Source organism: Musa acuminata, chromosome BXJ2-2 (genome assembly GCF_036884655.1).
Source record: "Musa acuminata AAA Group cultivar baxijiao chromosome BXJ2-2, Cavendish_Baxijiao_AAA, whole genome shotgun sequence".
Classification (NCBI taxonomy): Eukaryota; Viridiplantae; Streptophyta; class Magnoliopsida; order Zingiberales; family Musaceae; genus Musa; species Musa acuminata.
The window spans coordinates 27,472,011-27,485,904 of record NC_088339.1 but is presented as its reverse complement, the minus strand read 5'-3'; the positions used below and the strand labels follow the sequence as shown (position 1 = coordinate 27,485,904).

The window sequence follows — 13,894 nt, the reverse complement described above, 5'->3', positions numbered from 1 at the left end:
TTGAATTCTCCTCATGCATCATAGTCATTGACCTTGATTGAGGGGAAGAAGATAGCCACGACAGAGCTTCTTGTCCCTTCTCTCCGTATAGCCCATCACATTATGCGTCATCCATACCCTCTTCCTGAGTTGCTTTGCTTCTCTAATCGAGCGACGATGAGGGGCATAAGTGAATGAAGGTTGTACTCCTTCAATACGAGAGACTCAAAATCTAAGAGGTAGAAGAAAAGTGTGCTATCATTAAAAATGGCATGACTAGAGGTGAGGGGGCAAAACAACAACAATAGTGCAAGTTGTAGTAGAGATAGAGGGCGAGGGGATCACGATAAGGCCTTAATGGCATCTCGACAATGGCAAACAAGGGCATGACAATAGTGGTGGACGATGATGAGAGGATGCTCAAGGGTGATGGATAAGGGCAAGAGTGGAGGTGACGACGAACATGGGATGGGGTGGTAGCAATAGGCAAGAGTAAAGGTGAACGCAAGGGTGGAGGTGGTGGGTGTAGGCGAGGGCACACCGGAGACGGAAGCGACTATGCAAAGATGAAGGCAGAGGCTTATTGTCGTGCGAGAAAAAGTGAAAAAAATAGATTTTTTTAAAAACAATATATCTATTATATATATTTAATATTATTTTACTTATATAAATAATTATATTTTTTTTAAAATTTATAAACTTTGATTTTATAAATCCGCCATCGTTTAGAGAAGCTATGGAGTCTGATTGTTGTAATAGTTGTGAAACCTCATGTATCCAATGGTTGAGCTTTGTATACAAACGTAAGACTAAGTCTTCAGGCAAGTTGAGTTCTGTCACCATAAATTCTGGTTGCGAATCCAATTGTTCGAGCTTGTTGCAAGCAATCAAGAGATTCAAGGCAGTGTTTATATAAATATGCTTCATAAAATATATCTTTAATGCTTAAATTAAAAGAGTCGAATGATTCGGAGTAAGAAATACAATAAAGTTGTTGCATTTAGGGAGCACTGATGCAATTGATAAAACAATATTTATTTTCCTTTTGCCATTAAGAAGGTATTTCTAATTTATTATAACAGATTAATGTTATGCAGGGGCTTTAAGGAAAATATACAGAGATAAATTGAGTCCTGAAGGGGCGAAAAAACTAATTAGTAGGGGCTTTTTCGCTAAATTGCCCAAACGAGCAACCGCTGAAGAAGAGCGGCGAGTGCCCCTTCTCTCTGATCTGGGTTGTTTTGCATTGCTTTCGATCGCTCAGGTGGGCGTGGATGTGACGCTGACCATGTTTGAGACGAAGAGCAACCAGGTGAAGGCTCTGGCTTCCACCGCAAGCGGCCGTGGATTCTTGCTAGCCTCCATAGCGGCGTCATACAGCTGTGGGACTATCCGATGCGCACGCTTATCGATCGCTTTCCGCGGCGTCCTCTTCCACAAGCTTGAGCCTCTTTTCGTCTCCGGAGGTGACTGCCATCCCTCTCTCTGTCGTTGTAATGACGCGCGTCCTTGATGCGCAATGTTCGTTCGATCCTAATTGATTCTGATGTCGTCCTATGTCGCTTGTTATCTCGGTCCTTCAAAAAGATTGTGGTCTCAAATTACTTTTGGAGTGCCTGAATTTGCTACTATTGCATTTTGTTGATACAAAACTATAATGTTGTGCATATATAGGATTGGAATACGATATCCCTTGGTTCGTGCTTTTAGGTTGACTATCTTAAAATTGATTAGGTCATCAATGGTAAGACATCCTCATTCATTCAAAGCATGAATCTCTTGTTTGAGACTCTTCCTTTAGAACGCACTCCGAAGGATCCAAATTGTTTGTGCATTTGATGCTGAAAGCAAAGTTGTAATTGCAGGAGATAACTACAAGATTAAGGTGTGGAATTATAAGACCCACCGGTGCTTGTTCACACTTCTTGGACATCTTGATTACATCTGCACTGTTCGATTCATTGACGAGCACCCATGGATTGTTAGAGCAGATCAAACCATGAGGACTGAGAACTAGCAATCTCAGACCTGCATTTCTGTGTTGACCGGGCATAACCATCATGTCATGTGTGCCTCATTCCATCCGATGAAAGACCTACTTCTGTCTGTCTCTCTGGATCAGCCAGTCCGTTATGGGATATCAGTTCACTGAGGAAAAAGGTTTCTCTGGTTGATGATGTCCTGCATCCGGGTCGGATAAATGCGTATTTGGGGGTGTTGATGCTGCTGTCAAGTATGTGTTGGAAGGCCATGATCATGGAGTCAATTGGGTATCTTTCCATCCTACCTTGCCTCTAATTGTTTCGGGGGCAGATGATCGACGATTGAAACTGTGGAGAATGAATGGTAACCTGATATAAACATCTCTGTTAACATCCTTATCCTTCTTTAGGAGTGCAAACTGAAATTGTTATTTTGTCTGATGTTGAGAAAAATGAAATTGCAATTTACAGAAACTGATCTAATAGAGTTCTAGAGATTGTTTTTTGTGTTTCTATCATATCATTTTAATGTGAGAAATGTCTGAAAATTTTATTTATTTCCTTTATGACATGAGTCTAAGAAGGAAAATATTGATGTTACTTGTTAGCTTAAACGAAAGCGAGTCCACTAATGTTAATCTCATTGTAACAGATTGAAAAGCTTTGGAGGTGAACACGTTGAGAGGTCACATGAATAATGTTTCTTGCTGCACATCCAGAAATTGACAGGTATGAACATTCAGTCAGGAACATGACTGTTCTAAATTCTCGCTGCACATCCAGAAATGAACCTTCTGTTGCTAGTCATGATAATGGCATGATTGTTGTCATATTGGAAAGGGAATGTCCAGCTTTCTCTGTCAGTGGAGATACTCTATGCTATGTGTAAAATTGTTTCTTGTGTTTCTATAAGGTAGCTCCTATAAGAAGATCTGGCTCTGTCAGCTTGAAGCAGGGTTTTAGAACATTCTTTTAGTCCCAGTGAGAATGCTGTTTTGATATCTTCTGATGTGGAGGGTGGATCTTATGAGCTTTATATTGTTCTTAAGGGCATTTTTGGAACGGGTGACTATATGCTGGATTGCAAGCAAGGGAGCTGGAGCATCAATTGTTTTTGTAGCTCGTAATAGGTTTGCTGTTCTTGACAAGATTAGCAATCATGCTATTGTGAAAAACCTTAAAAATGAGGTTGTAAAGAAGAGACTTCTTGCAATTGGTACGGATGCCATATTTTATGATGGCACTGGTAACCTGTCATCCAGAGCTGAGGATAGGATGCCCATTTTTTATCTAAAACAGAGGGTTGTTCTCAGAGAACTTCAACTGGCTTGCTGCTGAATTCTCTTCTGATGCCACCTCTACCGCTCATGTGCAGTGGTGATTGGCTACTGTTAGGGGTAATGAGGGGTATCTTCAATGACGGTTTGGACACTGGGAGGGTAGAAAATGAGGAAGAGGAAGAAGCTACTGGTGTTGAAACGGTGATGAGGAATTGGACATTGTTGACAAGGAGGGTATGATGCAAAATATAGTAGCAGAAATTGAGGATGAGGTAACAAATGAAGTTAATGATGAAGGAGGATGGGACCTTGAGGATTTGGAATTGCCGCTTGATGTGGATACATCAATAGATGCTGGAAGTTCCTTATCTGTTGCCCCTACACCTGGTATGCCTGTCAGCCAAATCTGGATTCAGAAGTTATCTATTTTGCTGGGGAGCATGTGGCAGCTGGAAATTATGACACTGCCATGCGTTTGCTTAGCCGGCAATTGGGTATAATGAACTTTGCACCTATGAAGCCATTGTTCCCGGATCTTCTTGTGGCCTGTCATACCTAGATGTGTGCCTTTCCTGTTTGTTCCAGCTATATCAATTGCTGTTGCGAAAGGATGGAATGAGTCTACCAGTCCTAATACAAGGGGCTCAACAGCACTTGTGTACAACTTTGTGCAGATGGATGAGATGCTAAAGGCGGCTTATCAAGCCACAACAGAGAAAATTTCCAGAGGCTTTGCCAATTTCTCAACATTCTGTTCACTATCCCGTTTGTTGCAGTGGACTCGATGAGGGAAGCTGATGAGGTGAAGGAGCTAATTGAGATTGCTAGTCTCCTGGGCTTGAAAATGTAAGTTCAGAGCAAGGAAATCAAGGACAATTCAGTTTAACAGCAGGAGCTGGCAACTGTAAGCTTCCGAAGATTCTTACGAGGCTTGTCCTCCATAATGCTATGACTGTCTGCTACTAGGGAGGGAACCATGCTACAGCAGCTAAGTTTGCCAGGTTGCTTCTGGAAAACAGTCCAACTGATATCTAAGCAAAGAAGGGTAGGCAGGTGCTACCACATGCTGGTGATAAAAAGGATGCTAATAAGCTCAATTATACTTACAGGAATCCCATTTGTTGTTCGTGGGGCAACTTTTGCTCCAATCTGTCGTGGGCAGAAAGATGTATCCTGCCCTTATTGTGGAGCTCGGTTCGTCCTGCCATTGAAGGGCAGCTCCGTTCTGTCTGTGAGCTTGCAGTGGTTCGAGTAGATGCCTCATGTTTCTTACACAAGCTAAGATAATTGGGACTAGGTAATCTCTTACATATGACATTTCCTTTTCTTTCTGTAGAGTGCTTGAATGTATCGTACTATTTCTTGCTTCGAATGTATTGATTGTTTGAATGTTAAAGCACATAGCAAGAGAGTTGCTTTTGAGCATTGTTCCTTGTTTCTTTTCGCCATTAGGTAAGTGCTGGAGTTTTAAGGCTTTGATCGATTTTTACAGATTATTTTGGAAAAGAAAATCAATTTAGGAAGTCCTTTTGCTTCAAAGATGCGGTAACGAACCCTTCTCATATGTGCTTGGTTAGCAATGTGAATGATTCTTTTAGTTGGCAAGTCTATTAAAATTTGGTTTGATCATATATATACCCAAGATGTCTTTTGTTGTGCAAACTCTTCCATCACAACCCTTTGCTAGGGATGCAAATTCTATAAACCCGCATCTATAGGAAAATTATTAATCTTATCATGCTTTTAAGTCTTAATCATCCATCTTTTTGAATAAACATTTAATTTTTGAATGTCGTGTTGATCGAATCTTCCCATGGATGGAGTGTTGTCCATATTGAGATTAGGATAGTATATATTAACATGATACAAGATAATGCAGTGTTAACATGCAATACTACAGATCCCAACGTCATTAGGGGGAAAGTATGGGCTAATCCGATCGGTGTATTCTTGAAGCAGGAGCGAAGACACGCGTAAGCTGCTGATTCTTTGGGATTCCTGAAACATGTATCAACGGCACGAGCAGTCCTTCCCATCACGACCATACGCGGCACGATACAACACGTTTTTGCGGACGTAGACACGATGTTGACACGTGCAGAGAAGTGCTCCGTCCCGTCCTCTTCCGCTGTCCTCATCCCTCCCCGCCGCTCTTCCGGCCGTCGGATGCAACGAGGACAAGTCATCGGCGGATCAGCCCCGTGATCTCGTACTCCAAAATCGGAGGGCAGCAGTTCCGATGGCCGGGGAGAAAGCCAGCGGGGTGGCCACGGACCACGACGCGACGCGGGAATGAAACTTCATACGAGCTTCCTTATGTCAGAGCTCGTGCGTTCGTGTCGTCCCCAGAATCCGATGAAGGGGGACCGACGAGGGATGATTCCTTCGGTCTAATTCTCCAAACTTGCAGCAACCAGACAAAGACGATGAACGCAGTCCAGTAAACGTGGATAACGCTGTGTAATCATCTCAGTAAATATTGCACCTATTTAAGCCGCAGTTTACGCTCTCCTGGTGCAGCCAAGGTGAAAGATAGCGAGCTCTTAGGGTTTCACTTGCTTATTTTCTTCGTTCAAGATTCATCACTGGAATCTTCTTTGGCCTTCTCCACTCTCCTCTTAATGATTTACAGTTGTAGACTGAAGCCGACATAAAGATGATGTTGGATTACGAGTGGGGGAATCCCGCTGCGGCAGCAGCAGCCATGCTGCTGTTTGGCGAGGAGAACGGCGGCCACGACGGCGGGCAGCAGCATGCAACCCTGTTCGACCACTTCGGCGGCCATGGCCTTGGCGGCAGCGGTTTCGCTGACTTCTTCCCGCAGCCTCAGCCGTTGACGGCTGCGGCACTCTTCCCGCCATCGCCGCCTTCGACGTGCCACCAGCGGTATGGGATGGCACTGCCGCCATTGCCGGCGAGGATCGGGCTCAACCTCGGGGTACGCACCTACTTCTCGCCGGCGGAGGAGGCCAGCGTCGTGGTTGGGCGAGTGTGCCGGCGGAGGACCCGCATAGCTCGGTGCCAGGCAGAGGGATGTGGGATCGACCTCACACATGCGAAGCACTACCACCGCCGCCACAAGGTGTGTGAGTTCCACTCGAAAGCTTCGATCGCCATCGTCGCCGGCCTTTCTCAGCGTTTCTGCCAACAATGCAGCAGGTCCTGTATCCATCCCACTCCTCACTATTTCGTGCTTTAAAGCTCAGATCCACTGAGATGACGTTCAAGTACGTATAGGTTTCACGCGCTCACAGAATTCGATCAGGGGAAACGGAGCTGCCGGAAGCGGCTGGCTGATCACAACCGCCGCCGGAGGAAGTCTCAGGACCTGGCGACGAGTACTGTAAACCAGCACAACAACAACAGTAGCAGCGACGCATCCGCCGATGCCAAGGCTCCAACGTCATTTACCGGGTGCAAACCGGAAAGCGATTCACCGGTGGCGCACATGTCACCACCTCAGGCACAGCCGCTGTTGCCGATGCCGCTGACCCACACGGCCACAACGAGGACAGGGCTGGGGCTCGGCTGCGGCAGCGGTGTCGCTGGGACCGGGATGGCGTTGTCATCGTCCGCTGAGAACTCGCCGCCGGGTGCGCCATTCCTGGTGCAACTGGGGGAGTTCCGAGTCCGCGAGGAGAGGTTTACGGCTTGGGGGGACGAGGAGGAGGATCGCAGCAGCATTAACTAGAGGGCATGGTCGGATCAAGCAGCAATAACAAGCAGTAGGAGTAGTACTACGTAGTAGTGCTTTCTCTCGTTGGTTGATTTCTATGTTGGTTTCAGGCACCCTTTTCTTCTAATAAATCAAAAGAGTTTTTCTCCTTTATTTAAGCTGCTTCAAACTATGTAAACACTATTTCTATCGACTTCGTACGGCAAGGAAGTATGAGACACATAACAAGTATTGACACTTCAAATTCTTGAATAGATTGGATATCGAAAATATCCCACTTGCTATTATATATCCCTAATGGAGAAATCATGGCGCCGAAAGAAAATAGTAATAAGACGTATCACAATTCTACTAAGTAACTCTCTCTTTTCTTCTTGTTTTTATAAACAAAAACATGGAATCAGACTCGATTTGATAGGATAATTGGCCTTCTATCAGCTAATTTGAACCACTAGTTCAATACACTATGATCTAAGACCCTTAAAGGTCAATCTAAATCTTTACACACTTAGATCTTCTCAGACGTATACGGTAAAAAGGGAAAAGTTTTTATTTAGATCGCAATTAGGATTCGTGAACGAGGGGAGAAAGAGGACTCAACACAAACACATGCATTACATGAAGTTTCGATTGAGAACAGAAGAGCTGATATCGTCTTCCACACTTCTTATTTATGAGTTTCATATTGCAATAACCCCACACACACACACACACAAAGTATTTAACATTATCCTTTATAAGTAGTGGTTTAGTGCATTGTTTTAGACTAATTAGAAGTTGACGTTGGAGTTGTACGTGCTCCCTGGTGTCCAATCGGCGGGGATGACGTTGGAGGCGACGAGGGTCTTGCCCGACAAGCCGGAGGTCAACCGCAAAGAGAACGGCGCCTGCAGCGGCGACCCCTAGTTCAGCTTCTAGATGGCGCCCGACGACTGCTGCGTTGGAGTCCACGAGCCCGACCCTTGCTACACGTCAACGGTCGCAAGATCCCGGTCCTCCGCTTCGTTTATGATGAGCACGGCGAGGTAGTTTGCGTTGGATCCGGCATCCACCTTGAAGGCGACGTTGACGCCTGGGTAGCTGCACGGCACTCTGCGAAGCCACAGGGAGTGTGTTAGGGTCGGGTGTTCGAGTGGCAGTTGTTCCGGGTTGGGGTTCTCACCTGTGGAGTACTGTACTTGAATGGCTCCTGCGGCCCGAAGCGTGTCTTCTTGACCGGGCTTCGACATGGCCCCGAAGGCACTCCCGCTGAGGTCAAAATGGACGGCGCCGGAAGCACACGGACCGCCGGGGCACTCATCCGTGATGACGAGAGTCACCGGGTTTCCGGAGCATGCAGCGTTCGACGTGCACGAAACCTGATCCAATCAGTGCCATGATCATTCTTTCTCCCAACATATATACGTAGCAGATGACACAATTGCTGGCTAAGCGTGTGTACCTGATAACAAGCACCACATCCCTTGCCTGATTTGTACAGCGAAGGACCTTCTGCTGCTATCGTGGATGAGAACGGGGCCGTAGCAACTGCACCACCTGTATGGATATACATACATGCAGAATATTTCACGTATGATCTCACATATGCTTCAGAACGTAACACCGGAATGTTGCTGACATTACCATCACTTCCAGCGCCATGGGCGCTTCCGTACCAGGTGGCTTCGGCCGGCGACGTGCCAAACACTGCGGCGTACGTGTTCAGGAAATTGCGGCTGGAGCAAGCGCAGGGACGAAACAGGGAAAGGAAACCAAGCAGTGCAACGAAGACAAGAAGAGAAGAGGGATGACGAAGCGAGAAGGCCATGGCTACTAAGCAAATGCTTCGAGCTCGACGAGGAAGAAGAGATGGTTGGTTGCTCGGATCGATCAGTTTATTCGTAGCATGTATTTATCTTTTACTTCCAATTTTTTGTACCCTCGCATTGTTTCCAAGTTTTGAATACCTGACAAACAATAAAACCTTTTCAATTCCTATTTAGAGATAATATGAAATAAATATTTCCATATTAATTAAGATTTTTCTTCATTTCCTAAAGAAATATGGGCAAGACTTTTTTTTTCATCTTATTTAAGAATAAAGTAAGTTGAAATAAATCACACTGAATTACATGGTAACTCCTTCAATCACACACGTGTTTAGGAAATTTAGAGTCTAAATGTGCTCTGGTTAAAGTGTATGAAAGAATGTGCGATGAGCATATTCTACTAGTCATAGGTGTCTTGCAAGTCAATCACATGAGTGATGGTATGCATAATATAATACACACTCTTTTTTGTTTATTATATATTAGGTATTTTTTTCATTTTATATTGTCTATTGTATATATTCAAATATCTATAGATTTATGTAATGAGAATCGGATCGTGATGAGATCATGATAATAAAACCGATTCGCTATTAAATATAAACCTTAAATAATCTCAGTTATAGGTTACTCAAGAGGGACATCGAGATAATTGGATAGACTAGTGTGTTGTATACTTATCTAGGAGGATGCTGGTCTCATAGTTGCTCATATAAGAACACTAGGGATATAATGTAGGTGCTCATTGAAAATGATTTTACTGATTGATCTGTTTATGGAATACTGGATAATTGATAATATCTCATTATTAGACATTGATTTTATTATCTCGGTGGTATATCTAGTTCTTAAACTTAAGACACAAAGGATATCTTTTATGAGTACTTTACTCTTTGATACCAGACTTATAGGCTTGAAAGTTTCATATATTGCACAACTGGTCATCATGAGTGACAACTAACCTTATAATAGTTATTGAGTCTCGACAAAGAATCATCCGCTCTTGGTGTCATGAGAGAAATATCATATGCATTTTTACTTATATAAATCTCTTGTCAGGGTCATTCGGATTGAAAGAGAAAGAGTTTTCCGAAATAATCTAATTAGAGCGAGACTCGAGCAGATTCTGTATAGGTTTGATAGCACCATACCTGATGTACGATCCATGTATCGTTTGGGAACTACGGCATAGTGGCCTATTACGTTTGCGGTCAATGAGTCGAGTAAATTATTATGAAGATAATAATTCACTGAGCTAGAAAGAATTCTGATAGGTACAACTCACGGCCAGCTCGATATTGGGCTTGGAGGGTCACACACATATGGTAGGTGTTGCCACGAGTAGAGGTTCGGATATAAGATATCCGCTGGAGCCCCTATCTTATTAGATAATAAGCCATTGAATTAGTAGATTCTATAGATGAGATTCAATAAGAGCCAATGAAAGATTATTAGGTAGAGATTCATTAATCAAATATGCTTGGGTAGTTGGATAAAGATCTAGTACATAATAAAGTATGATCTATTAGGATTAAGTTAAGATGGAGCCTCTATAAATAAGAGGGAACCAAAGGGTCATAGGCTAAACCATTTTTTACTATATCTCATATACTCCTCTCTCCCTCCTTTCCTTAGCTAGTAGTCTCTGTTTTGGGTGTGTGAACAGTAAGATAGATTGGCCACTTATTGATCATGTGGTGCACGTGAAAAGGAGGATTATAAAACGATTTGAGGAGCATCTTCACTACCCCTACTGTGTGGATCATCGCTAGAGAGGAGGAAAGTTGACCTCCTTCATTCTTTCCCATAGATTTGTAGATTTTTAGGGATATACAATCTTCCTAAGTAACACATTTTTCATATACGCGTAGTTTTCGATTTTACAGGTTTTTGCACACCAATCTTTGCACAATGATGAAACATTCTTTCTCTACGAGAAATTTTAGAATTTTATTTTCTGTTCTTCCGTTGCACATGTGATGATACCCCAGATTTTCCAACAAGTATAACCATACTATTATAGTGATATAATAGAATATGGAGAGCTTTATATCGCTACATCAGAGCCACATGGGCCAAATGCCCATAGAGGATTTGTCTTACACATTTTATTTTCATACCTTCTAACCCCACTTGATTATTTTGTTCTTACTTATTTAAATTTATTAAATTATTATTTAAACTAATTAAAGTTAATTAAGTCATTTTTGGGAAGATGAGTTAGCATTCTCTTGGGCTCATCCCACTATAAAATTTTAATTGTTGTTAAGGTTAGTTATATTCACTTATGTCTTTACTCTTCACCTCAATTCTAACTTGAGCGTCGATAGATCAGATTGAGCATCCCACCTAACTCTAGTCTTTATATGGTCGACTTCTAATATTTGAGTCACCCACTCAATCATCTTCCGACTCTTGTACATAGCCTAAAGTTGAGTCGAGCTAATAGAGATATCACCGACAATCACACCATCAAACCATCAATCAAGCAAACACTCGACTTAGTTTTGGATAACCTTTCCGAACCCACTTATCCTTCGATGCGAAACCTACAAAAGATTTAAATTTGAACCGATGTTGGCTCCGTGGTTCGACATGTTAGAGAAGGCTAAAAGTAGAGTTAATCAAATATCACCCAACACAGAATAACGCACTCAGTACTATCTTTCTGGAAATACTCATTTAATCGACGTGGAAATTTTGCGTAGTTACTGTTGGGACCATTGCATGTATGATTGATGAGAATTAGTCGTAACACCAAAAGAAAAAGATACACTATTTATTTGGCAACAACGGGTTATTCTTGCTCGGGCTTGGCATCATCTACCACAACCACTCGAGGGGAACCACTGCCGTTCTCGCGATTGCCATGGTTGGGACCTTGCCAAGGCACTGATTCTCCTCGACGATGACGCCTGAGACTCGCACAATCACCGAACGAAAGCCATACTCGAAGGAGTTGTAGTTCTGCCTACCGAGTCCCATCTGGAATCTTGTCGACGCTGGTATCTGGCGATCCCTTCGAGTCCATATTGTTGTCGGAGGAACTCTTCCAGCCAGTGGTGGTTCACTATGTCCTCGACCTGACGAACGAGGTCGGCATTGGCGGACTAGAGACGTAGGGCTTTGTCGGCAAGATGCCACTTCCGAATCCGAGTGTCTCTGAGCAAATGCTAGTGGGTTTCATAATGCCGCTTCAGTCGCCTCGATCAGTTTCTTCGTCATGTCCTTCGTCTCTTCAAAAAGGATCGTCGGCGCAGCTGACTCGGTCAATCAGAAAGACTTGACCGAAAAGTAATGGGTTCTCACCTTCGCAATACCCTTGTAGATTTCAGCGAGGATGTGTCTCCTCTCTAGAAATCGTTGGTGCTTGTTGAGGTTGGCCTTTGGCCTCAACGTGCTGTCATAAACTTATTTGGCATCAACCGGCTGTCATTTCCATACTCTGCCGCCTTACAAACAGTTTGGGCTTGAAAACCACTCAAAAACTATTATACAAGAAAACAAAGACTATCGATGAACAGTGTCACGTTGATCTTCTTTTTCTTTTTTCTACGCAAATTCATTCACTATCTCATTAACAATGCAAAACATAGATGATTATTAATTATCTTATTAGCAATGCATTACGCGAAACCTTGATTCAGAGCTTCCACGGTTCTCTTTTACGAGCTTCATGCAGTACCCAAGTCAAGTATGTATATATATACTTGGAACAGCCGCACACACACACAAAGTATCCAACAGAATCTTACATAAGTAGCAATTCGGTGCATTGTTTTAGACTTATGGGAAGTTGACTGTGGAGTTGTACGTGGCCCCCGGTTTCCAATCCACGGGGATGACGTTGGTGGCAACGAGGGTCTTCCCCGAAAGGCCGGAGGTCAGCCGGATCGATAATGGAGCCTGCAGTGGCCACCCCGAGTTCAGCTTCCAAACGGCGCCCCATGACTGCTGCGTGGGTATCCAGGAGCCCGACCCCGCCTGCTGCACGTCGACGGCCGAGAGATCACCGTCCCCGTCTTCGAACTCGATGACCACGGCGAAGTAGTATGGGTTGGATCCGGCGTCCATCTTGAAGCTGACTTTGACGCTCGAGTAGTTGCAGTGCACTCTAGGAAGCCACAGGAGAAGTATGTAAGGATAAGGGTGTTCTAGTGGTAGTTGCGTTCCGGGTTGGGGTTGTCACCTGGAGTATTGTATCTGAAGGGAGCCCACGTTGCGAAGCGCATCGGCTTGGCCAGGCTTCGCCATGGCCCCGAAGGCAGTCCCGCTGAGGTCAAAATGGACGGGGTCGGAAGCACACGGGCCGCCGGGGCACTCGTCCGTGATGACCACGGTCACCGGGTTCCCGGAGCATGCACCGTTCGAGGTGCACGAGACCTGATCCGATCAGTGCCATCGTCATTCTGTCTCCCAACATTATCTACGTAGCGGACGAAACAATTATAGCTACTTAGCTGAAGCGTGTATACCTGATAGCAAGCACCACATCCCATGCCTGATTTGAACAGCGAAGGACCGCCTGCTGCTATGAAGGATGAGAACGGAGGCTTAGAAACCGCATCACCATATCCACATGCACCACCTGTACATGCCGATCGACTATTTCACGTATGCTCTCATGTATACTTCAGAACGTAACGCCGGAATATTGCAGACATTACCATCACTTCCAGCGCCTCCGGGGCTCCCGTACCAGGTGGCTACGGCGGACGAGTTCAGCAAAATGCGGCTGTAGCAAGCGGAGGGGCGGAGCAGGGAAAGGAAACCAACGAAAAGAAGAAGAGAAGAGAGACGACGCAAGGAGGAGGAGGAGGTCGCCATGGCTGCTAAGCAAGTGCTTCGAGCTCGAGAACGAAGAAGAAATGGTGATACTATTTATAGACGGGATGAATACATTAACCTCAGCTAATTCGTAGTATTCAGTCCCGTATAATTTTGTTGTCCAAAAACCATATAATGTTGCATATTTTATATGGAGCACATTTTAACATTTTCTAATTCATATTTAAGGATAAAAATAGTATGAAATAAATCTCCCCATATTAATTAACAAATTTCTTATTCCCTACAAAAAAATCGATGCTTTTAAACCTTTATATAATTCTCCTCATATTAATTAAGATTTATTTTCTCATTTACCAAATAAACAACTGAATTCGCCTC

The 13,894-nt window shown here is 44.0% G+C and overlaps 2 protein-coding genes and 3 pseudogenes across 2 annotated transcripts; 3 read left to right on the top strand and 2 right to left on the bottom strand.

Moving 5' to 3' along the window:
• Positions 1–350: 350 nt before the first annotated feature.
• On the top strand, positions 351–3,239 carry LOC135604837 (coatomer subunit alpha-2-like; annotated as a pseudogene).
• Positions 2,713–4,528, top strand: LOC135604836 (coatomer subunit alpha-3-like; annotated as a pseudogene).
• A 1,239-nt stretch (positions 4,529–5,767) lies between these two features.
• On the top strand, positions 5,768–7,070 carry LOC103975761 (squamosa promoter-binding-like protein 8). The gene is made up of 2 exons (XM_009390836.3): positions 5,768–6,400; positions 6,479–7,070. Exons 1-2 carry the CDS (start codon positions 5,898–5,900, stop codon positions 6,930–6,932), a joined length of 957 nt encoding a protein of 318 aa, XP_009389111.1. The 5' UTR covers positions 5,768–5,897; the 3' UTR covers positions 6,933–7,070.
• A 617-nt stretch (positions 7,071–7,687) lies between these two features.
• On the bottom strand, positions 7,688–8,724 carry LOC103974975 (expansin-B15-like; annotated as a pseudogene).
• A 3,787-nt stretch (positions 8,725–12,511) lies between these two features.
• On the bottom strand, positions 12,512–13,552 carry LOC103974974 (expansin-B18-like). The gene is made up of 4 exons (XM_009389879.2): positions 13,393–13,552; positions 13,201–13,313; positions 12,915–13,108; positions 12,512–12,839 (listed from the first exon to the last, which is right to left on the bottom strand). Exons 1-4 carry the CDS (start codon positions 13,550–13,552, stop codon positions 12,512–12,514), a joined length of 795 nt encoding a protein of 264 aa, XP_009388154.2.
• Positions 13,553–13,894: the final 342 nt, after the last annotated feature.

What these genes read in the sequence shown, in the direction of transcription:
- LOC103975761 (XM_009390836.3), top strand. Translation starts at nt 5,898, where the DNA reads ATGATGTTGGATTACGAGTGGGGGAATCCCGCTGCGGCAGCAGCAGCC. An exon ending in TTCTGCCAACAATGCAGCAG is followed by an intron (nt 6,401 to 6,478) that starts GTCCTGTATCCA and finishes AAGTACGTATAG; the next exon opens with GTTTCACGCGCTCACAGAAT.
- LOC103974974 (XM_009389879.2), bottom strand. Translation starts at nt 13,552, where the DNA reads ATGGCGACCTCCTCCTCCTCCTTGCGTCGTCTCTCTTCTCTTCTTCTT. An exon ending in CGGAGGCGCTGGAAGTGATG is followed by an intron (nt 13,314 to 13,392) that starts GTAATGTCTGCA and finishes CGGCATGTACAG; the next exon opens with GTGGTGCATGTGGATATGGT. An exon ending in CTTCAGATACAATACTCCAG is followed by an intron (nt 12,840 to 12,914) that starts GTGACAACCCCA and finishes GTGGCTTCCTAG; the next exon opens with AGTGCACTGCAACTACTCGA.